Here is a 22,396-nt window from a genome sequence, read left to right on the forward strand (position 1 = left end):
CTGCCATGAGGTCACCCCGCAGCCTTCTTTTCTCCATGCTGAACAAGCCCAGCTCCCTCAGCCTGTCCTCATAGGGGAGGTGCTCCAGCCCCCTGGAAACCAGGCTCTTCTCGGTGGTGTGCAGCGATCGGACAAGGAGCAATGGCCCCTGCAGTGCTGTCATTGTGTGACACAGGGGCTGGGTGGGACGCAGGCAAACTAAAGCTGGGAGGCGAACAGCTGCAAGGGCACGGACTCAGCAAAGCACAGCCCTATGGGTAGACCGGGGGAGGGCTGGAGGCGGGCAGCGAGGAGATGCTGTCACGTCGGGGCGGTCCCTGCCGTGCTGTTGCCCGAGCCTTCCCTTCCTCTTTCCTTCCCCTCCTCTTTCCCTCCCCTCTCCTCCTCCTCCTCCTGCAGCCGCAGTGAGGCCGTGCGCGGTGCGGAGCGGTGCGGCGGGGCAGGTAGGGAATGGGGTTCGGTGGGGATCCGGGGATGGGTTCAGCCCATCCGTAGCTCGGAACGTGAGGGCAGAGCTCTCTTGTCCTTCCTTTTCCAGCCGCGTTTGGTGCTTTTGCTTTGGGCTGTGGCTGCGGGTGAGCTTTGTCTCAAAGGTAACAGCGCCGCAAGAAATAAGCACCATAACCCTGCAAGGGAGAGGGGAGGCGGGGAGGAAGCCTTGTTTTCCTAATGGATGGAGAGGAAACCTCGTTTACTGAGCGTTGGCTGAAAGGAGACCACTTGGCATCGAGGGGATGGTGTTGGCAGCCGCTGGGGCCGTCCCGTGATGCTCATCTCCTCCCCCCCCCCCCCATCATGGTACTCATCCCCCCTATGGTTCTCCCCCCAGGATGCTCACCATGGTGCAGCACAGCATTGCAGCATCGCCCTCCAGCTTGGGGTTGATGGGTTTTTTTTGGAGGGGGGCTTGGGCAAGAGTGAGGAGCCTGGGCAGTGCTTGGCTGTGCAGTTTGTGGGAAAGGGAAGAGAGAAATCAGTGTAGCTGCATTTGGGAGCAGTTCTCTGTATGGGAACACACATGACTATTGCATCATAGGGTTGCCTGAGTTGGGGGGGACCTTTAAAGGCCGTCTGGTGCATTTCCCCTGCAGTGATCACTACAGCTCCATCAGTGTCCAGAGCCTGCTCCAAACACGAGCACTACTGTGACTCTCTTCTTTTGCCAGCCATGTGCTGGCTTTCCTGGGAAGGAATTGGTGTAGAGAAGAGAGGCCTGCTTAAAAAAATCCCCGTCATGCAGTGGTAGCTGTAATGCAGTCAGCAGGCTGTGGGTTTGGTGCTTGCCCCCAGCCAGCAAGCCAAGCAGGGTGGCCAGCTGGACTGGCTCACTGCTTGCATGCTGCTTTGTGGCTCAGTCATACACAAACACCCCAGCCAGAACAAAGGACAAAGCTCGTTTGGGGCCAAGGGCTCTTGCAGGAAGAGGACACATGACTTGGGTGCCCTGGAGGGGTTGGTGATGGGTTAGATGTTATCTGCCACAGACACTTTGGGATGGGTGTGTGGGTGCTTCCCCGCACGTCTGGAGGGGTCTGAGCCCTGTGCTGAGGGTGCTTCAGGGCTCTGACTTATCGCCCAGCCTGAGATCACGTGAGCTGCGCTCTGCTCATTTTGGTGTGGTTTCTTTTCCGCCTGTGCAGGAAGAGCAGGGAAATGAGTTGCGTGCTCAGCTGGGCTGACGTGGGGAAGACCTCTGTGATGGGGTTTGCAGTGGAAAGGTTTGCTCAGCATCTGCTGCTGCTGCAGAGAAAGCTGCAGTGGGAGGAGGCTGAGCATCTCTGGTCTGTGTGTTCATAGCTCTGTCTGTGGAAGGAGGGCAGGGAACTTTAGCAGGGATAGAGAGGGGCAATGCATCCTCCTTGCAGGCAGATCTCACTGCTGCAGCTGCTCAGAGTGCTGTCAGGCTTCATGCTCAGGCATTTCCTCTTTTCAAGCATCTGAAGGGCTGAATTCTTTGAGTTCTGTATGGGGTCAGGAGGGAGGTTAGCTTGGTCTTGCTTTGAGAAATGTCATTCCAGGATCCCACATCACAAAGTGAAGGGCAGAGGACTTGAAGACCACCTTTGCCACAGCCCTCAGCGGCCATGCCAGGTTTTGAGCCTTTGTGGGTTCTGGCAGCAATGGATTCCTCCATCCACATAGGAAAGGAACAGGGAGGTTTGGTGATAGGGGCCTGTTCCAAAAGCGAATGCAGCTGCTGCTTGAATGGAGAGCTTCACCTTTCTGTGTTGCTTGCTAAACAAGCCACAAGGTGTGGCTTTTGCTGCTCATTTAGCCTGCAAGAGCTGAGCAGGAGCAGAATGCAGGCACACCTGGAGCTGCTGTGCTTGGAGACAGTGCTGAGCTGCTGTGCTTGGGGACAGTGCTAGGTCGGGTGGGACACCAACCCTGTAGGCAAAGATGGGGGTAGGAGGGAGAGAAGGAAAAGCAGATTTCTGCAGTCACTGTGGCTGATGCCAGTTTGGTGTTAGCGCTGCTCTCAGGGCTGGTGTGCAGCATGCGAAATGGCTGCACTGCTCTAGGGCTGGGGGAGGAGAGATGTTTGTGGGGGGAGAGAATGGTGCATGATAACGCTGCTGGGGAAACTGTTGGGCTCAGCCTTATCTGCGGGCACAGAGAAATGGTGGCAGAGCTGCACGTGACTTCCCCCAGGCGGAAATGCATTCTGGGCTCTTCTATAGATAGACTGGGCCTCTTGCTAAATCCATGGGGGCTGGGAGGGAGGAATCACGTGAGAGCAGGGCTTTCCCTTTCCATCTTTACCCCAACCCTACACCGAGTCACGGGGTGCTCGGCGTCATGCAGCTCGAAGCACCAAACCCCCTGACGTCCCTGCTAGCACAGCTTGCTGCAGGCTGGGGAGGGGCTGCTTGCTTACTGCAGTGGCTCTGGAGGTTTCCATGGGGAGTTGTGGCTGCTTCTGGCCTCGAGCCACGTTTTGGGGTGTAAGCAAACTGTGCTGCATGAAATGCAAGCGCTGCTCAAAGGGGAAAGCGCCAGGAAAGGAGCGGTGTCTGCTTTCGGTTTGGCCGCAGCTCCGGTGTGCAGCCCGTGTGGGCTGGCTGTGTGGTCACATTTGTGAGCACCCTGCTCACAAACAGACAGGGATCAGGTGGCTGCCTCCCTTCTGTGCTCTGCTCCAGGAAATTCAAGCTTGGCTGCTGGGAGGGGGGGTATTTATAGCCCTGGAGCAGAGCTGTCCTTGTGCCAGTTGGGGGTAGGGGGGCTGTGGTCCGGTGCTGCATTCAGCTGAGGCGGTATGGAGGGACTGGGTACATCTTGGGGGGGGCAGAGGGGTTGAATTCTGTTGCTGTATGGGGCACCTGCAGGTGCAGAAATGCTCTGTTGTTGTCCAGACACTGACAGATATATCCACACCCTGCCCACCAGTTGCCATTTTGCAACCATCCTATACCAGAGAGGCTTTTGAGACCTCAGGGACCCCATCCTCTGGCAGCAGGTTTCTGCTCTGGGAGAAACCTCTATGTGAGCAAATGTGTAGGGAACTGCTTTGTAGAAGTGATATTTGGGGTGAGAGGACCCTGGTGGGAGCCTGGTCTGGTGGTTGGCAATCCTGCCCATGGCAGGGGGGTTGAAACTGGGTGATCATTGTGGTCCTTTTCAACCCAGGCCATTCTGTGATTCGACCAGCCGTGCACTGCTATGTGCAGTCCTGCTGAAAGCATCGAGAGGCTGCGGGTTGGGGTAAAGAGTTAATAAATAGCAGGAAAATACAATAAAATGAAGCAAAGAACTCCTTTATACAGTGGGCCGCAGCCGTCTGGGCTTGTTGCTGGTGGAAAGTAGGGCACTCCTGCTGGGTTTGCTTCTCTGGAAGGGCTGAACTTGGCTGCATGTGGGTGGAGGCAGTCTGCATGGGGCTGTGTGTGTATCCCCGTCTCTGCTTGCAGCTGTGGGGCTGCTTTGGCCTGTTGGGCAAGCAGGGCTTAAGCCTGGGCTTGCAAGAGGGGAAGCAGGGTGGTTGGCATGGCCCTGAGCTGCTGGAGCTCAGGGAGCACTGGGACACTGCTCTGAGCCATAGGGATGGGGTTTGGAGGTGCTGTGCGGGGGCAGAGGTTGGGCTTGTCGGTCCCTGTGTGTCCCATCCAACTGGAGGATGTTCCAGTGAGTTCTGCAGGCCTGCAGTTCAATCACGTGTTTCTGTCTCCTAGCCCTTATCCTTTGGTTTTGTGGAAGTAAAGGGCAGCTTGTAATACCCTCCAAGTTCAATCCCTTGGATCTGCTTCAAAAGGGACTTTCCTGCTGCTGCTAATCCTGCAGGGTTGCCATGTCTGATTGCTTCTGAGCAGCAGGAGGGAGTTACTGTCTTGCTCCTGTGTCCTTCCTGACCTTTCCTCCCACATGGTGCTCTGTCAACCGGAGCTCACGTGGGGACATCCTCCAGCAACATCCAAATCTGGGTGCAGGTGCAGTGTCCCATTCTGCAGCCAAGATGTGGCCGTCCGTGTCCATCCTGTGTGTCCTGGTGGCCTTCGCCAATGCCCGCAGCATTCCTTACTACCCACCCCTCTCCAGCGACCTGGTCAACCACATAAACAAGCTCAACACCACCTGGAAGGTGAGTACTGGCGTGTGCTTGGGGTGCATTGAGGGGCAACCTCAGTGGGACTCGGGAGATGTGAACTGGGAGTCTCACCGCGGTGGCTGCATCAAGGCTGTGTCTCTTCCCAGGCAGGGCACAACTTCCACAACACTGACATGAGCTATGTGAAGAAGCTGTGTGGCACCTTCCTGGGTGGGCCCAAGCTCCCTGAAAGGTGAGTTATGGTAGAGAGTGGGGAGAGCCTCCCAGAGCTGCTGTGGGTGATCCTGGAGTGTCTGTAGGGGAGGGGAATCACAGAATTGTAGGGGTTGGAAGGGACCTGCAGAGCTCATCGAGTCCAACCCCCTGCCAAAGCAGGTTCACTACACCAGGTTGCACAGGTCGGCATCCAGGCAGGTCTTGAACATCTCCAGAGAAGGAGACTCCACCACCTCCCTGGGCAGCCTGTTCCAGTGGATCTTCCCCTGCAGGATGAGTGGGGTTCCTCTGGATGTAGCTCACTGGTGGGTATCTTGCATGGGGTTAGGCACAGGAACATGGAATCATAGAGTTACCAAAGTTGGAAGAGACCTCCAAGATCATCCAGTCCAACCCACCCGCCTACCACCAGTATTTCCCCGCTAAATCGTGTCCCTCAGTACATCATCTGCATGTTTCTTGAACACCTCCAGGGATGGTGACTCCACCACCTCCCTGGGCAGCCCTTGTCCACTCAGTGGGTCGCTCCATCACACAGGAGATCAGGTTGGTCAAGCAGGTCCTGCCTTTCATGAACCCACGCTGGCTGGGCCTGATCCTCTGGTTGTTCCACACATGCCATGTGATCTAACTTAAGCTGATCTGCTCCATAAGCTTCCCTGGCACTGAGGTCAGGCTGTAGTTCTCCAGATCCTCCTTACAGCCCTTCATAGAATGACAGAACAGCCTGGGTTGCAAAGGCTCATAATGCTCATCCAGTTCCAACCCCCTGCTGTGTGCAGGTCGCCAACCAGCAGCCCAGGCTGCCCAGAGCCACATCCAGCCTGGCCTTGAATGCCTGCAGGGATGGGGCATCCACAGCCTCCTTGGGCAGCCTGTTCCATGCTTCTCCACGCTGTGTGATGCGTCCTGCCAGCTGCTTGAGTGACTGTGTAAGTTGTAATCCTTGAAACTCAAAGCACTGGAGGAGCTGCCGACCTGGCCTGAAGACTTCAGAAGTGTTTGTTCTCCTTCAGTAGTCAAGTAACAAGAGCACTCCTCCTCCAGGTCACCTTCAGAAGCCATAACAAGCCTTCTCTTTCTCCCTTGCAGGGTAGATTTTGCTGCAGACATGGATTTGCCAGATACCTTTGACTCGCGGAAGCAGTGGCCCAACTGTCCCACCATCAGCGAGATCAGAGACCAGGGCTCCTGTGGCTCTTGCTGGGTAAGGACATGTTGTCATTGAGTCGTGTTGGTGCAGAGTTTGGTGGACAGAAAGCATCCCATTGAGTTTTTTCAATGAGCCATAAAAATGTGGGCACGAGGGATCCTGCGATGGGGTTTGTCCCAGCCAGGCTCATGCTTGCCACGTTCAGCTCGTCCCCGGGAAGGGACAGAAATCTGCCTGGTTTCTCTTCCCATGGGCGGCTCTAATGGCCTTCCCTTGTTTTTTGGGGGCTGCCCACAGGCTTTTGGTGCTGTGGAAGCGATTTCAGACAGAATCTGTGTTCACACCAATGCCAAGGTGAGCGTGGAGGTGTCGGCGGAGGACTTGCTGTCATGCTGTGGCTTCGAGTGTGGCATGGGGTGAGCTGTTCCTGGGACTTGTTTGCTTCGAGGGTGGGTGGGAGGAGCAGGGACACAACCCAGAGGTGCCTAATACTGATTCATCTCATCTTGCCCCATCCCTGCAGGCATTTAAGCCCAGGCTGGATGTGGCTCTGGGCAGCCTGGTCTGCTGGTTGGTGACCCTGCACACAGCAGGGGGTTGGAACCAGATGGTCAATGTGGTCCTTTTCAACCCAGGCCATTCTATGATTCTATGATCTGTTAAATCCTCCCCATCAACAAGAAGCCACTCCAGGCATTTATAGGTTCTAGAGTTACATGGGGACATAATGGGGTCTGAAGGTCTCTCTGGGCCACATCCCTCCTCCAGCAGCAGCCTGGTGATGGTGCTCATGTGGAGAGGGCAAGCACGTAACAGTAGCTGGCCAAAGGATCTTCTGCTAACCACAGAGCCTTGGTTGTCAGGCACTAGCCCTTTTACCTGTGGCTTTTTGTGGTCTTTGGCAGCAGGGCTGGGAGTGGGGTTTTTCAAGCTGAGTGTTGCTGGTGGCAGGTGATCAGGGAGATGGTGAGGAGACTCCAACTCCAGGCACTGCAGCTCTGGGATTTGGAGGCATAAGGTTCTCTTAGCTTATTGCTGTGAGGCTTCAAAGCGTTGATATGCAGAATGCTTCCCTCTATTTGTCCCAAACGGGCTCAGTTGCTCTCTCCTCTCTCAGAAGCAGATGGTTTTGGCTCTGAGCAGGCTGGAGCTCATACTGCTGCCTCTTTCTGCAGGTGCAATGGTGGTTACCCCTCTGGTGCATGGAGGTACTGGACAGAGAGGGGCCTCGTGTCCGGGGGTCTCTATGACTCTCACGTGGGTAAGTCCTGGTGAAAGCAAAGAGGAGCATCTCAGCTTGGTTATAGGATCGTTTCCTTGAGGGCATGCTGGTCTGCATCCTAGTGGCTGCTCCCTCCTTCAGGTCTGAGTCTTGGGCCCATCTGGCTCTTACTGTCCCCACAGTCCCCCCTGAGCAGTACTCACCTGCAGGAGGCAGGTCTGACCTGTGGTCAGAGCTACAGCCCCACAGGTCTTTGCTTTCATAGTCCGGGCAGGCCTGAATTAGGCTATGAACTGTTTGGGTGGCTTTAAACCATTTTAATATGCTTTTGGTGAGAGCGAGAATCCTTCTGACATATTTCCTCTTTCAAAAGCAATTTCCAGGCTGGAAAATTGCCCTGATTGCTCATCTGGTGATGACCTACTCCTGCTTGCACCCACTGATCCATAGGGTTTCTGGGTCAGAAGGGTCATGCCCTTGCTCATGGCTTCAGATGTCTTCTCTAGCGTGGCTGTTGGGGATGGGGGCACTGGGGGACTGTCAGTTCATGGCACCTCTGCCCTTGCCAGGCTGCAGACCCTACACCATCCCACCCTGTGAGCACCACGTCAATGGCTCCCGGCCACCCTGCACTGGGGAGGGAGGAGAAACCCCCAGGTGCAGCCGGCACTGTGAACCTGGTTACTCACCTTCCTACAAGGAGGACAAGCACTACGGTAAGGGACGTGGCCTCCAATGCTGCTCGAGAGCTCCAGAGCTGCTCCCTGAGGGGTTGAACCTCTTCTGAAGCAATTCTATGGTAGCTGGTTTGGGTTCCTGGGCATCTTCAGAATGGGTGGTTCTTGGGGCACGCATAAGCCTGTCAGATGTGCTTGTTTGTATTAATGGGGGAGCTGATGTGGGTCCTTGTGGCCTCACTGCAGCTGCTGGAAGGTGAGACCCTGCACTGCTGTGATTCAACTCGTGTCTGGGTTAAATGGCAAGGTCCTGAGCCCCTCAGGAGGATGGCCTTGAAGCTGCTCCCTTCCTACCCACTGCTGGTAGTGATATTCTTCTGTATGTGGGGTAGTCTGGCTGCTGCTTGGAGATTTGTCTTAGCACCAAGTAATTTGTTTTGTTTTGGAAATGAAGTTGGACAAGAGGTACTGAGTAGGGCTTGGGGTTCTGCAAGTGGGCTGGGGCCCATTTTCCCTGCTTGGCTGTGTCATGATCTCCAGAGTAGGAAAAACCATCTTGGCATGAGTTCTCTGAGTCATGGTACAGCCATCCCAAGGTCTGATGGGCTCAGTGGTGCTGTGCTGATAGTAGGACTTCTTTTACCTTGCCAGGCATCACATCCTATGGTGTCCCTCGCAGCGAGAAGGAAATCATGGCTGAGATCTACAAGAATGGCCCAGTGGAAGGAGCCTTTATTGTCTACGAGGATTTCTTGATGTACAAATCTGGTGAGCATCAGCTTCAGGGCTTCACCTGCTTCTTCTGTGTGGCTCTTTCCCTGTTTGCAAGTCTGAAAGGAGTTCTCAAGTTCACAGTAGAGCTGCTGGAGTTGTAGGGCCCCTTCAAGGCCATCTGTCCCACTCCCTGCACTGAACAGGGACACCCACAGCTCCATCAGTGCTCACTGCCCCATCCATCCTGACCTTGGCTGTCTGCAGGGATGGGGCACCACCGCCTCTCTGTGCAACCTGTGCCAGTGTTTCCAGACTCTCCTTTATTCCATTTTTAAGCTTTTTCTTTGAGTGCATTTAACAAAAAGACCCCACTTTCTCATCAGGTCTCTGGGGTTCTATATAGAATCCCTTGGCAGCCATTGGTGCTGTACAGCAGAAGGCCATTGACGTGTTGCCTTTGCAGGGGTGTACCAACATGTGTCAGGGGAGCAGGTTGGAGGCCACGCCATCCGGATCCTGGGCTGGGGCGTCGAGAATGGGACCCCATACTGGTTGGCTGCCAACTCCTGGAACACCGACTGGGGAGATAACGGTGAGGAGCACAGAGCTGTTGGTGCTGGAGGGTCTCCTTGGGCATTTGGTGCAGAGGGAGGTGACTTCTTTCCATGGTGTCCTTCCAGGCTTCTTCAAAATCCTCCGAGGAGAGGACCACTGTGGCATTGAGTCTGAGATCGTGGCTGGCGTCCCCAGGACGGAGCAATACTGGACGAGGGTGTAACCACCCTCCTGCATCACTGCTGATGAGTTGATCACACCACAAATAATCCCAAGTCCCTGACGCTTTTAACTGATAGCGGGTTGGGCGCAGAGCCCCCACTCTTAAGAGACTATAGTTGAGGTTCCTTTAATTAAAGCTTTTTATCTTTTTATTTCGTTCTGGTTTTAGTTGTACGGTGGAGCTGGAGGTGGCAGGTTGTGTATTCGTGTGAGCTGCTGTCTGCAAGCCCTCTGCTCCTGGTGGCTCGCAGCTGGAGGGCATTCCCTGCTCAGGGGACTGCTGGAGGGCTCTGTGACCCCACGTGCTGTGGTCTTTGGGTAGCCTGAAACCCTTCCAGCCCGATGTATTACTGGGAGGATGGGAATCATTGCGCTGGAAACAGGGACTTGGTGGGGCAGCAGAGATGGGAAATGCAGGTTGTGTCCATGCATGGCTTGTGCACTTGTGGCTGGGCTGGTCCAGCTGCTGTTGGCACCCAAAAGGAGCAGGGTGTGCAAGAGAGCCTGTGCCTTGCTGGATGGGTTAGGACTTTGTAATGACAGGAAACTGAAGAACCTGATGTGGGGCTGGCTCTGGCTGGAGCTGCATAGAGCCCCTCCTGCCTGTAACAAGTCATCTGTGCACTGCTCGCTCTGCTCCATTATTTTGGCTGCTTTTTAAACCACTCATTTTCTTTTTTAACTCTTTTTTTTTTTGTTTTGTTTTCTCCTTCCTGCTGTAGTCTGGGGTTATTGATCCTAGGGAAGGGCCTGGCCTGAGCTCCATGAGCCTTTGATCAAATGTCCTGCAGCACTGCTAGAAAGGGGAAGCTGCGTCTGTCAAAGGCAGCTTGGTTGTGCTTTGGGTCGTGCCTTGGTGAGGGTGCTGCTTTTAGCATGTTGGCGTGGTGCTTTGGGACTGCAGACACTGAATGTCGGCTGCAAAGTGAGGGGTGTTCCCCAGCTCTGCTGCAGGGAGCTCATACAGATGCTTGCAGGTATCTTGCTTATTTGCACACCTCTAAAGCTTTCTTGGAGCCACAAGTATCAAGGAAGAAATATCCTTATTTTTTTTTTAACTGAGGGGGGGGTGGGAGGTGTAATAACTGGAGGAGGAATCGTATGATCTGCCCGTGCTAATGTAATGGAAGAACCTTTTATTTTCTCTGAAAGCACAGAGTCTGTTGGTAAGCTAAGGCCACACAGCTGACATGAGTGAAGCAGGCTCTCCCCTTGTACTGTAAAATAGCCCCACACCTCTGCTTACTCATTGAAACAGAACTTTGGTGTATCTGAATGAAACGACTGTGCCAATAAATGATTTCTCCAACACCTGGTGGTCACTTGTGCTTCGTGAGCTGAAACAACATCAAGCTGCACATAGGAGGGGGGGTGAAACCAGACGATCATTGTGGCCCTTTTCAACCCAGGCCATTCTATGATTCTTCTCGTTACTTTGCTGTCGTGGAAGCCAGGTGTGACCCTTTCATGCATGTCTTCATGTGAGTGCAGCCTGTGCTTGCTCTGGCTGTGCAGGGGGTGGCTGCAGCCAATGGGACACCTGCAGTCCCAACACAGAAATGCAGTGTGAGTTAGGAAGCATCCACACTCAGCTGAGCTGAGGGCTAGAACTTGTGGCAAGGCAAGGAAATACCACAATAAAAGAAAGAAGAGCTGAAAAAAACGCACAAAACACATTTTTCTTTTATTTTTTTTTTCTTTCCAAAGAAAACTTTAATTTCAACAAGACAGGAAGCTGCACAAAGGGAGCTACCACAAGTTCTTTTGAACAACAGCTTAAAACTATCTACAGCAGTCATTGTAGAGTAGGGATCCTCCCTCCAAGTAACAGTCTGGCCACACAGGCTTGGCCTTACTACCTGGTAGATTTTTCTCTGTCCTGTACCAGGCTGTTCCCCCCCCATCACACAAAGCAGCAGTGGAGAATTAGGGAAGCTGAAAACAATTACACCCCAGGAAAACGAGACTTGAAACAGTTGTCTCCTCTTTTCAGCCCTGGTTGTTCACATTAGAAACATGGCCCACTCAAAAGTCCAGGCTGCTGTGTTTTCAAAGGAGCAGCGGAGAACTCTTCCAGTTCATGTGCCAGCAGAACCCTAAGCATCCCCAGCTGCATCCCTGGGCCAGGGAAGCTTGCCCAGGCCACTCATCCCCCTGGGCTGAAGAAGTGCAGAGCCCAGACAGCAGAGGGTAGGTGGCACCTGCTTCCCCCTCCCTTTCACCACCCCTCAGCTGCTAAAATACAAAGCTCTACAACTCCACAGCGCAGTGCTTGAAGGAGATGCTGCAGATGGCTTTTAGCAGGATGCATGTTAACATCTCCAACATGCTTAACAACAAAAGGGCTTGTTTCAAGCCTAGCAGCCTCTTCCAGTACAACACAAAAGTGAAGATTGCCCCTGCCCATTTCCAGGCTGCAGGATGTCACCCAGCCTGGGTTGGTGGCCAGAAGATGGCCAGACCTTTTAAGAATTGTCCCTCCTTGCTGAAGCCAGAGCCCTCCATGTGCTTCCAGTGTTGAAGTGATGGGGAAGGGGTTATGTAAGGGAGGCAAAACCCAAAGGCTCCCATCCCAGTTCTGAGCTGGAAAGGGGTCTCAAATCTCAAGCAAGAAAAGAGGCAATTGAAGTTTCTATTTAAACCATCCTAACCAAAATAAGAATAGTAATAATGATAATCAGGTAAACTGTCCAACAGGAAAGGAGGAAAAAAAATGCAACCCCAAACAGTTAAGACTCCAACTGGCATTTGTAACCATCTGTGCAGACAGAAGGATTGGGGAGGAGCGGGGTCTGACAATGCCACACCATCGCCCCGATGCTCCAACCCACCAGCATCCCATCCTCATCGCTGCCCGTGGACCCGGTGGCACCCGGCCATCCCCACCACCAGGGGACAAGGAGCCTCTGCTGCCCATCTACTGACCATCTCACTCCTGCCAGCCGCCTGCTCTTCAGTTCTCACCCGCCTGGACGTACTCTTCGGTGGCCTTGGAGATGGTGCTGAGGTACTGCCAGCTGAGGGCAGCCAGGAGCATGGCACAGGACAGGTAGATGGGGGAATAGTGATGGCGTGAGGCCATGGGGCCGCTGGGCAGGCTCATGGCACGGATGGAGGCGATGATCTGCTGCGTCTTGTTGGATGAAGGGTCCGTGCTGGGGATCTTCTGGTAGATCTGGGGGAGGGGAGAAGGGGGAGCGTGGTTTACACACGTGGTTGAGGAGATAAATGGGATTTCTGCGTGGAAGAGGGAGCTTCATGGCTCACAGGCACCGCATCCTCAAGAGTAACCTCATGGTGGATGGCTCAGCTGCTGCATGGGGCCAAAGCCCGCTTCCCTTGAGAAGTGCATTAAGCCAGGCAGCCTCTTGAGGGCACCCCATGACGGGAGATTTACTACCACGCCTCTGATACAAACATCAGCCACAAAGCAGTGCTCTGGGGCAAGTAGCTCTGGCCCAGCAAGCCTCACTCACTGCTGCTGGGCTGCAGCTCACCCAAATCAGCAAGGACACCCCAGGGTGATGAGCAGCTGGTGTGACTGCAGACAGTTACCTCGACTGGAAAACACCATGGTATTGGGGCTGGAAAATCCCGTTGCCATGGGTTTGGCCTGCCTCCAAAGGGAGCTCTAACAGCCCATGGTTTGGGGTCTCCCTGATGCACGACATGACATGTTTTTATTAAACACTCCCCACTGAATCCCATGAATCCATTCACTAGCTGTTCTTCTCTGTAAACTTTTAACACCCACAGTACCTTGAAGCCATGAGTTCCGCTGCTTTAAATACCTGCAAAGAGCCAGCTTTAATTAATGCTGGCCTGGAAGTGCAAACACAAACTGCAACACATTAGCTGCAACTATGGACACGGTGAAAACAAGAGCATTAGCTGCAGAGCTGTCTTTGGGGAGATGATGCAACCTGTTTAGAAGAAAAGCACTGCTGGAACAGTCATCTTGCCTGGTCAGATGGAAAGCTCTGGTGCTCTGAAAGCTGATTCATCTTACTCTCAATCAGAATCAAGACAAGACATTGGTCTGCCTCTTTGCACAGGCACAGACCAAGGGTATGCTTAAAGGTCCAAGCAGCCCGTTTGGCTGATGCCAACACCACGTCAGGTGTCCTGGCACTAATAGAAATGTAATGAAAAGATTAACAGATTCATGGGTCTGCAAGGGACAGCCAATTCCATGCCAGGAATGAGAACACAACAGCCAGAAATGATTCCAAGCAAGCTATTCAACCTACCTCTTCCACATACTGGTACATGATGGCTTTGACAGATTGCATGTTTGTGGCATCCATCATCAGAGTGACAGCTTGTCCCTTCCGAATCTTCACTACCCCTCTGAACACCTGCTTGTTATTGTAGCAGGCAGCAAGAGTGGCAATAGCCATCACCTAAGGAGAAACACAAAGAGCCCTCGTTACAAGCTGACTGCAAAGGAAATAGAATCATAGACTGGCCTGGGTTGAAAATGACCATAATGATCATTTAGTTTCAACCCCCCTGCTGTGTGCAGGATCTCCCACCAGCAGCCCAGGCTGCCCAGAGCCACATCCAGCCTGGCCTTGAACGCCTCCAGGGATGGGCATCCACAGCCTCCTTGGGCAACCTGTGCCAGTGCTGTTCCAGAAATAACCTTGGTCCTAGTGACAACACTGGCAAAACACACTGGAGTGAAGCTGCAGTCTCAATCACCTACAGCAGAAGTGGCAGGTACCAGCATAATGCAGGCTATCACACGCTACGTAACCCTCCCACCTCCAACTTCAGATCATCTGGGCTGCAGATGAATGAATAACCACCTGTATGTAATAACCTACCTGGGGGATAGCACAGAAGTTGAAGACACTTTGGTTTTTCAGGCGAGACAAGTAAGTGAGGACATCAGGTACGTGGCGGAGAGCATTGGTGATGAGCTCATTCAGACACTGCACAGCCATATCTATGTTCTCTGGCTTGGTAAGGTCAGAGAGCTTCTTTGTGTATCTGCTCCAAACCTAAACAGCAAGATAAGGACTCAGAAGTTGGAGGGTACATTCATATCATAAAGGCGACACCAGTTACAGTGAGAGGTCGGGGGAACCAAGAATGATCAGAAGAGCCTAGGAGGACTGGGGCTTAGTAGGCTAAAGGAAGGGCTCTGGAAATGTGACAGTGACCTTCATACAGATGGGACCTTTGTATAGATGGGGAATGGTTTTAAACTGAGACATTAAACGAGGTTGAGGTTGGATATGAGGAGGAAGTTTTTCCCCCAGAGGGTGGTGAGGCACTGGCACAGGTTGCCCAAGGAGGCTGTGGATGCCCCATCCCTGCAGGCATTCAAGGCCAGGCTGGATGTGGCTCTGGGCAGCCTGGGCTGCTGGTTGGTGACCTGCACACAGCAGGGGGTTGGAACTGGATGAGCACTGTGGTCCTTTGCAACCCAGGCCATTCTGTGATTCTATGAGGAAAAAGGGTGCACTTTCATGTCTTTTCTAGGCAGGGCAAAGAAATACAGCTCATGTGCCAGGCTGGTATCACAAAAAGCTCTACCAGACAGACCTGTAGACTGTCGAACCTTTCCCATTAACTTGGATTTAAAGAGACACAATGGATGCTATAATTTTAGCAGTGCACCTTAAACTATGCACCCTGCAGAGCATTTGTGAGACACCTGTCCTGGAAAGCATAGCTCGTTGGCTACACCCACAACAGATCTTGAATGGGAGTACAAAAGATTATAAAGGGACAGGAACAAAATCATCAGTGATGGAAAAACCCCAGCCACGGGGATTTTCAAGACAATTCTTGAAGGAACTGTTACATGGAGAAGCTGCAATTCACTGCCAGAGCAGCAACAACAGCACTTTCAGTCTTTTTTAGCACAGTACAAGCATTTTGAGAAGCACAGCAGACATGCTCACCCAAAGGCAATGTTTTCCCTTACCTCCCTTGGCCAGAACTCCCTTCCTTCCAGCTGGTCTTCTAGATAGTCACGTATGATGTTGGTTTTTTGCAGGAAGAGGCCCATGGAGTTTGCCAGCTCTGTGTCCTGTCCTACAATAGGATCTTCCAGCTCTGATGCAGAGAAGAGTCGGGAAAGGCCTATCCCCACCAGCCCAGCCACATAGTGGCAATACTGTGAGGCACCAGGAGGGGAAAGGGCAGGGAAAAAAAAAAACAACAAGATAAAAGGATCAGTTACTAGGAGCTGCCTAGTTAGCACAGCATGTTTCACAGCTCAGGAAGTAATTCACACTACATTTTCTGCAAGTTTGCATGGCTCTCCTTGCTCCATCTCAGCCTTTCCGTGCTCAGCAAATGCTTTGCCAAGGAAGTCCTCTGCCACTTCAGTGACTGCTGGTGCTACTCTGCTCTCAGCACCAAATGGGCTGCCCACAAGGGAACAGCTGACATGTTGGGTCACCCAAAACGTGCTGGTGGGCTACACCAGTCATCCACACCCTCCTGTTACCACAGGACCAGCAGTTCCACTCTCTCCAAGCCCATACAGCCTGCCTCCCTCACCCTGCTGAACCCACTTCACACAGGAATGCCCTTTCCCTACAGACATGGACATGAAAGATGCTGGATTTCAGGAGAAGGCTCCTGGATATGAATATCATGTAGGAAGAGACAAAATGGCCAGCCCTGCTCCTCAGAGGTAACTGAAACCCTGTCTTCTCGGGGTCTCCCACTGACTCACTGCACTTCTGTCATTGACTGTGTATGGACAGACTCACCCGATCCCATTCACTCTGAGAATCCACCTTCTTTTCCAAGAACTCCGCCATCCCAACACCCATCTTGTGACAAATATCAGAAATCACATCCTGGTACACCTTTGCCAGGTTCCTAAACTCCATGGAGATCTGTATCACGTACAAACAAGAGGAAATAAAGACAGTGTCAAGAACAAAAAAAACAACATCAGAGTTTACCTTTTATTAGAAGACAAGAGTAGGACTTGTTTACCAGGCTCACATCCCTGGCTAGAGATCCAGGACAACTCCCACAAGGAGAGTTGTTTCAAGGCCCTCAAAGCACAGGCTCAGTCTGTTCTCAATCTAAATGCTACAATCTCTGGCAGCAGATCAGACACAACAATATCTTTGGGAAGGCTCTGTGGCCTTGGATTGGTATAATCTGAGAGTTACAGGACAAAACTAGCTACAATTGGCACACAAAATTTCTTCTAATTTATGAGAGCACCATGTTGTGCAGACCATAGGGAAGGTAAGAAGTTCATAGAATCATAGAACAGCCTGGGTTGAAATGGACCACAATGCTCATCCAATTCCAACCCCCTGCTGTGTGCAGGTCGCCAACCAGCACCACCAGGCTGCCCAGAGCCACATCCAGCCTGGCCTTGAATGCCTGCAGGGATGGGGCATCCACAGCCTCCTTGGGCAACCTGTGCCAGTGCTTCACCACCCTCTGGGGGAAAAACTTCCTGGTGTTCTGTTCTCCTAAGCCCTCACTAGTTTTGATTCTGCAAAGCACACAGGTGCCCTTTGCACAGCAGAAAAAGCATAAAGCAGCACAGAAAATGAGAGGGTTCTGCCCTCCAACCCCACACGCAGAGCTACAGAACTACGTGCAACATGGAGACGGCTGCACGCAAGGCAACCCATGCAGCTGAAGGAGAGGAGGTGGCTGTCTTACTGTTGGGAAGTCCTCCAGCACCTGCCGGTGCTTCTCCTTGCTCTCCATGTATTTCCACTCCGGTTGATAGAGATAAGAGTGAAACTCAATCAGCATCGGGACCTTTACGTCTAAGCTGATGGTCATGTCATCCTCTATGGTGTCCAGGGCACGGAGAACTAGGTAAAATATACAGACAGCATGCCTGTGGGGAGAGAAGAAACAATCACCTGTCACACAGGAAACACAGCTAAGATTCATCACACAGTGTTCAGTGTGGCATTTCCAGTTCAATACAAGCATGGAGACACTCGCATCCAATCCCCCTCCAGCACTGCTGTGAGAACACTGCTTATCTTGGGCCATGAAAGAAGGTAAGAATAAAATGCCTTAGGATGGGATGCTCAAATCCTGGGGCAATAAGAACAGGTTAAAGGTGAAAAGCATGGCTTCATAGAATCCTAGAATGGCCTGGGTTGCAAAGGAGCACTGTGCTCATCCAGTTCCAACCCCCTGCTGTGTGCAGGTCACCAACCAGCAGCCCAGGCTGCCCAGAGCCACATCCAGCCTGGCCTTGAATGCCTGCAGGGATGGGGCATCCACAGCCTCCTTGGGCAACCTGTGCCAGTGCCTCACCACCCTCTGGCTGAAAAACTTCCTCCTCATATCCAACCTAAACCTCATTTAATGTTTCATTTTAAAACCATTCCCCCTTGTCCCATCACCATCCACCCTCACAAACAGCCGTTCCCCCTCCTGTTTATAGGCTCCCTTCAAGTACAGGAAGGCCACAATGGGGTCTCCCCAGAGCTTTCTCTTCTCTAAGCTAAACAATCCCAATTCCCTCAGCCTTTCCTCATAGGAGAGGTGCTCCAGCGCACCAGAAAGGGTACTGCTGTAAAAAGCAGCACAGAAAACTTTCCTGACAATGAGAAACACTGGATGTATGTAAAATAATCCCCTAGCTCTTAATGAGCACAGAGAATTTCCAAAGGGGTGATGTACTTATTAAATGGTTGACAAATGGAAATGAGCTGGGATTGCTTAAGCACTCATTACTAGGTGAAAGCAGCTCCAGACCAAGGCTGATGTGAGGGGCCAAAGCCAACAACGCAGTGTCGTCCTTGCCAAAAAGCACACAGCAGTGCTGGGCAGAGGAGCAGCACCTCCTCCTCTTCACAAATGAGAAGTGATGGCTTCTGTAGAGCAAGGCTGACTTCAGCCTGGGGCTGGAGCTTGAGTTCTGTGCCTGGGATGGGTCCTGCGTGCAGCCAGGAGTTGGACTCGATGATCCGTGTGTGTCCCTTCAAACTTGGGATATCCTATGATTCTGTTTCTCCATTTCTGTCCTTGCTGCAGCTCTCCCATCCCCAGACAAGGTCTCCTTTCTCTGCAGACCACAGGAACCTGCAGCATCCATCCCAAAGGAGGACTGGACTGGGAGCAGAGGAACCAGGCAGCCTCTCTCTCCTCTTCCCACCACCAGAAGCTACGATGCTGGCTCAGCTGGTGATGAAATCCAAGTCTTGAGCCTCCCACTTCCCAAGAAAGAAATGGGCTGCATAAGGTCATTTGCAACCTACGTGAAGGGATTGTTGCTGAATTCCAGGCTGGATGTGGCTCTGGGCAGCCTGGTCTGGTGGATGGCGACCCTGCACATAGCAGGGGGGTTGAAACTAGATGGGCATTGTGGTCCTTTTCAACCCAGGCCATTCTGTGGTTCTATGACATAATTCACAAGATTTATCCAACCAAAAAGAAACTAAGAGGACACCAATGACTTCTAGCCCAGCTGGCAGTACCTGAGCCTCGGGAGCATCACTCCAAGCACTTTCCCAGAAGCTCTGCTTTATGAAGTACTCAGAGGAAGCACTGTAACTCTGCTACGAGCCAGTTTTACCCTTGTTACGACTCAGCGCTCCTCTGACCTGAGCTAGCAAAATCAATTCCTTGGGAAGCCCTGCTGTTCCAATCAGGTTCAAGCCCTGTAAATCACAACCTTCCTATTCTCCCTCTTTTGCCTCAAAAACTCTTGAAGTGAAACTACTGTGCCTTGATAATGTGTTTCTCTATAGAGCCAGCTGCAATTCAGAATCACAGAATGGCCTGGGTTGAAAAGGACCACAATGATCACCCAGTTTCAACCTCCTGCTATGTGCAGGGTCGCCAACCACCAGACCAGGCTGCTCAGAGCCACATCCAGCCTGGAATTCAGCAACAATCCCTTCACATAGGTTGCAAATATCCAGGAACAACGTTTTTAGGATGCCAGGCATGGAGTTTCTGAGCCCTCAGGATAAGGAGCCTTCATGATCCCAGTAAGCTACAATGCAAGGATAAAGAGCAGAAAGACAGACAAGGGAGATAAAAGTGGGATGACCGAGGCAAGCACTGCATACAGACACAGGGAACAGGTTGCAAGGTGTGTTATTGCTCTGTATCTTAATAACTGCATTAGCAGATACAGCAAGCAAGGAGAAAAAGAAGTTCAGTCCCTGGCTCTGCTCATGCCTTCCTATGCAATCTGAGCCAAACCACTGGGTTTCTTTGCCTTCCTGCAAAACAGCCTGCAGACACTCACAAATGCTGGATATAACTATGGGTCAGCGTCCAAAATACCAGCCCAGGGCTGGGAAATCCACAGACAGCACAGTGTTAGGGCCAACACTGTGCAAAGCTGTTCGGCTGCAAGCACAGAGTGAAACCTACAGCAACCTCTGGCTTTAACTACTGACCTGGCTTGGGATTAAATGGAAAAAGATCAGTACTGAAAACAGCCATTTCTGTAAGAATATAAGGAAGTAGGGAAAATGTGCATTGGAATGTACAAAATCTCAAGGCAAGCTGAGTCTTGCATCATCTGCTATTATTACCACGTGCAGCTTTCCTGCACAGGTTATCAAAACTTGTAAAGCAAAAATGAGCACAGAGCAAGCCTCTGAGGAACTCTCAGGTGAAGTTTAGAGGCAGCTGATCCCACACGCACCCTTCCTGCAGGTTTCAGACCCCTTGTTTTGTTTGCTGCTTCCCACCATGCCTCTCCACCCCTCGCAGCCAGCAAGGCACCCAAAGGCAGCTCCCGAAGCTGCCAGGACACACATTCCCAGGGTGTCACAAACAGCACGCTGCCCAGTGCTGCATTTAACCATCTGCTGGCTGAGAGCTTGCAATGCCCAGGCTGAAGAACACAGGAGTTCTGTTGCTGGCAGGGAGCAGAATGGAGGCATCATGCTTGAGCAACTCTGCTGGGATAACGCACATGTCTTGCTGCACGTAGTAGGGCTGCACTGAGCACCCCCTGGAAAGCTTTGCTCAGCGTGGTAAAGCACTTCCCAGTGGCTCAATCAAGGAGTGTAGCATGGACACCTCCCACCCAATCCAGTCAATTAGTCAAGACACTTGCATGGACACCCCCGGCCATCCCAAATCAGCAGCCTTAGCACCTGGGGGCACCGCATGGGCTCAACACCCCCTGCTCAGCTCAGCTCAATCAAGCATCCCCAGTACTCAGGGACATTGCACAGACCCTCAACCAGCTCAGACAGGGAGCTCTGGTGCCTGGGGATATTGCATAGACACCTCCTGCCATCCCATCCCAAAGCCTGGGGACGCAGCATCCAACCAAGCAGTCCCAAGGCCTGGGGACACAGCATAGCCACCTCCTGCCATCCCAACCAAGCAGCTACAGCACTCGGGGGGCACTGTACAAACTCCACAGCTATCCCAATTCAACATCCCCAGTACTATTAACAATCCACGCTTGCTGCTATCCCAACCAAACACCCCCAGCACATGCAGGCAGTGCACAGACACCCAGATCTGCTCAGCCACGCCGCTGCAGCACTCGGGGACGCAGCATGGACCCCTGCTACTATCACAACCCCAGCGCACGGGAGCACTGCACACCCCCCCTTAGCCACTAACGTGGGCATCGCACAAACCACCCCCAAAGCCACTCACCGCAGCTCTCCATCCAGCGCCTGGATGACGGCGGCGAAGCTACGGCTGGTCTGGTTGAGGTAGCGGTAACAGGTGCGGAGCCCGAGTCCCAGCGAGTCCTGAGGGCACAAAGGGGGGCACAACGGGGGGGGCTGAAGGCGAGCGGCCGGAGGGAGCCCGGAGGAAGCGGCAGCGCTGCGCTGTCCCCGCCGCCCTCCGCCCCGCAGCCGCCCTAAAGCCGTCCGGGGAGCGCCCCGAGGGGGGGACAGAGCCAACGTGCGCTTCAGCAGAGCCGTGGCCTTGCTGCTGGCCGCCATGGGCACGGCGGGGGGTGTCGGGGAGGGCAGGCCGAGGGAAGGGGGCTCCGCCCCGAGACCGGCCCCTAAGAACGGCGCGCCCCCTGCCAGCACCGCCATGCGTGCAGAGCACCGCGGCCGTGAGATGCACGGAGAGAGCAGAGCCCGTGTGAACGCACGGGAAGCTGCACGGTGCTGCAGAGCGGTGTGGGGTACCTGCGTGTCACGGCTGATCCAGCACACAGGATGCTGCTGAGAGGCACCCCGGCTGTGCGATGCTCCCAGAAGCTGCGATGCATGCAAACCACCCTGGCTGTGCGATGCTCCCAGCAGCCGTGATACATGCGAAGCATCCCGGCTGTGCAATGCTCCAAGCAGCTGGGATGCATGCAAACCACCCTGGTTGTGCAATGCTCCCAGCAGCTGCGATGCATGCAAACCACCCTGGTTGTGCGATGCTCCCAGCAGCTGTGATACATGCAAAGCATCCCGGCTGTGCGATGCTTCCAGCAGCTGGGATGCATGCAGAGCATCCCGGCTGTGCAATGCAAGCACAGCTAGAAGCAGGAAGCTGCTGTAAAGCACCGCGGCCGTGTGACGTCCCAAAGAGACGCGATGCACAACGCAACGCTGAAGCCGGGCGATGCTCCGAAGCAACGCAGTGCTCAGAACTCGAGCAAAGCCCGGCCCGGTGCAACGCACGGCAGCAGGGAGCTGCTGCACAGCACTACTGTCAGGCGATGCTCACAGCAGCCGACCCTCCCCGCGAGGTGACATCCGCCTGAGCCACCCCCCTCCCCGCCGCTCACCGGGTCCATCCGCGGCATGACGACGCGGTAGCCGCCCATCTTGAAGCGCAGCAGGTGGTAGATGTCCTCGGGGTGCCCCAGCCATTTCCTTAGCAGCTCCATGACGGCCGCACCGCCGCCACACGCGCTCTCGCCCCGCGCGCTCCCGACGCGCTGCTCCCCCCCCCCCCCCTCGCCTGTTCCTCCTCCCGCCACCTCAAACCGCCGCTTAACAGCCGGTGGGCGGGGCCGCTCCGCCCCCCCTTCCAATCAGCTCGCTCGTCCCATGGCTCGGTTAGCGCGAGGCGAGCCCATTGGGAGACGTGTCCTCGCACCAGCCTTGCGCCAGCCAATAGGAGTGCGGCGGAGCTGGTGTGACGGCCGGCGGGCGGCGCTGATTGGGTGACGGCGCCCACCGGCACTCGCGTGGCCG

At 53.6% G+C, this 22,396-nt stretch overlaps 3 protein-coding genes across 3 annotated transcripts in view; 2 read left to right on the forward strand and 1 right to left on the reverse strand.

Annotated features, from left to right (window-relative positions):
• Positions 1-325: 325 nt before the first annotated feature.
• On the forward strand, positions 326-10,616 carry CTSB (cathepsin B). Its single transcript, XM_052693001.1, has 10 exons — positions 326-443; positions 4,428-4,579; positions 4,693-4,778; positions 5,855-5,969; positions 6,213-6,331; positions 7,091-7,176; positions 7,707-7,853; positions 8,466-8,582; positions 8,992-9,120; positions 9,209-10,616. Exons 2-10 carry the CDS (start codon positions 4,454-4,456, stop codon positions 9,304-9,306), a joined length of 1,023 nt encoding a protein of 340 aa, XP_052548961.1. The 5' UTR covers positions 326-443; positions 4,428-4,453; the 3' UTR covers positions 9,307-10,616.
• A 365-nt stretch (positions 10,617-10,981) lies between these two features.
• FDFT1 (farnesyl-diphosphate farnesyltransferase 1) lies at positions 10,982-22,164 on the reverse strand. Its single transcript, XM_052692973.1, has 8 exons — positions 21,985-22,164; positions 20,901-20,998; positions 16,962-17,145; positions 16,040-16,168; positions 15,244-15,435; positions 14,135-14,311; positions 13,556-13,708; positions 10,982-12,480 (listed from the first exon to the last, which is right to left on the reverse strand). The coding sequence occupies exons 1-8, from the start codon at positions 22,084-22,086 to the stop codon at positions 12,259-12,261; spliced, it is 1,257 nt and encodes a 418-aa protein (XP_052548933.1). The 5' UTR covers positions 22,087-22,164; the 3' UTR covers positions 10,982-12,258.
• Positions 14,318-22,396, forward strand: part of XKR6 (XK related 6) — a 433,654-nt gene continuing 425,575 nt past the window's right edge. The window contains exon 1 of the transcript XR_008208858.1: positions 14,318-14,535. The gene's annotated coding sequence lies outside the window, so the exon portion shown is untranslated. The remainder of the gene's footprint in view (positions 14,536-22,396) is intronic.

Source organism: Tympanuchus pallidicinctus, unplaced genomic scaffold (genome assembly GCF_026119805.1).
Source record: "Tympanuchus pallidicinctus isolate F22 unplaced genomic scaffold, pur_lepc_1.0 scaffold1, whole genome shotgun sequence".
NCBI classification, from domain to species: Eukaryota; Metazoa; Chordata; class Aves; order Galliformes; family Phasianidae; genus Tympanuchus; species Tympanuchus pallidicinctus.

What these genes read in the sequence shown, in the direction of transcription:
- CTSB (XM_052693001.1), top strand. Translation starts at nt 4,454, where the DNA reads ATGTGGCCGTCCGTGTCCATCCTGTGTGTCCTGGTGGCCTTCGCCAAT. An exon ending in AGCTCAACACCACCTGGAAG is followed by an intron (nt 4,580 to 4,692) that starts GTGAGTACTGGC and finishes GTCTCTTCCCAG; the next exon opens with GCAGGGCACAACTTCCACAA. An exon ending in TTTCTTGATGTACAAATCTG is followed by an intron (nt 8,583 to 8,991) that starts GTGAGCATCAGC and finishes TTGCCTTTGCAG; the next exon opens with GGGTGTACCAACATGTGTCA.
- FDFT1 (XM_052692973.1), bottom strand. Translation starts at nt 22,086, where the DNA reads ATGGAGCTGCTAAGGAAATGGCTGGGGCACCCCGAGGACATCTACCAC. An exon ending in GCGCTGGATGGAGAGCTGCG is followed by an intron (nt 17,146 to 20,900) that starts GTGAGTGGCTTT and finishes CTCTCCCCACAG; the next exon opens with GCATGCTGTCTGTATATTTT. An exon ending in CTCAGAGTGAATGGGATCGG is followed by an intron (nt 15,436 to 16,039) that starts GTGAGTCTGTCC and finishes GGTGCCTCACAG; the next exon opens with TATTGCCACTATGTGGCTGG.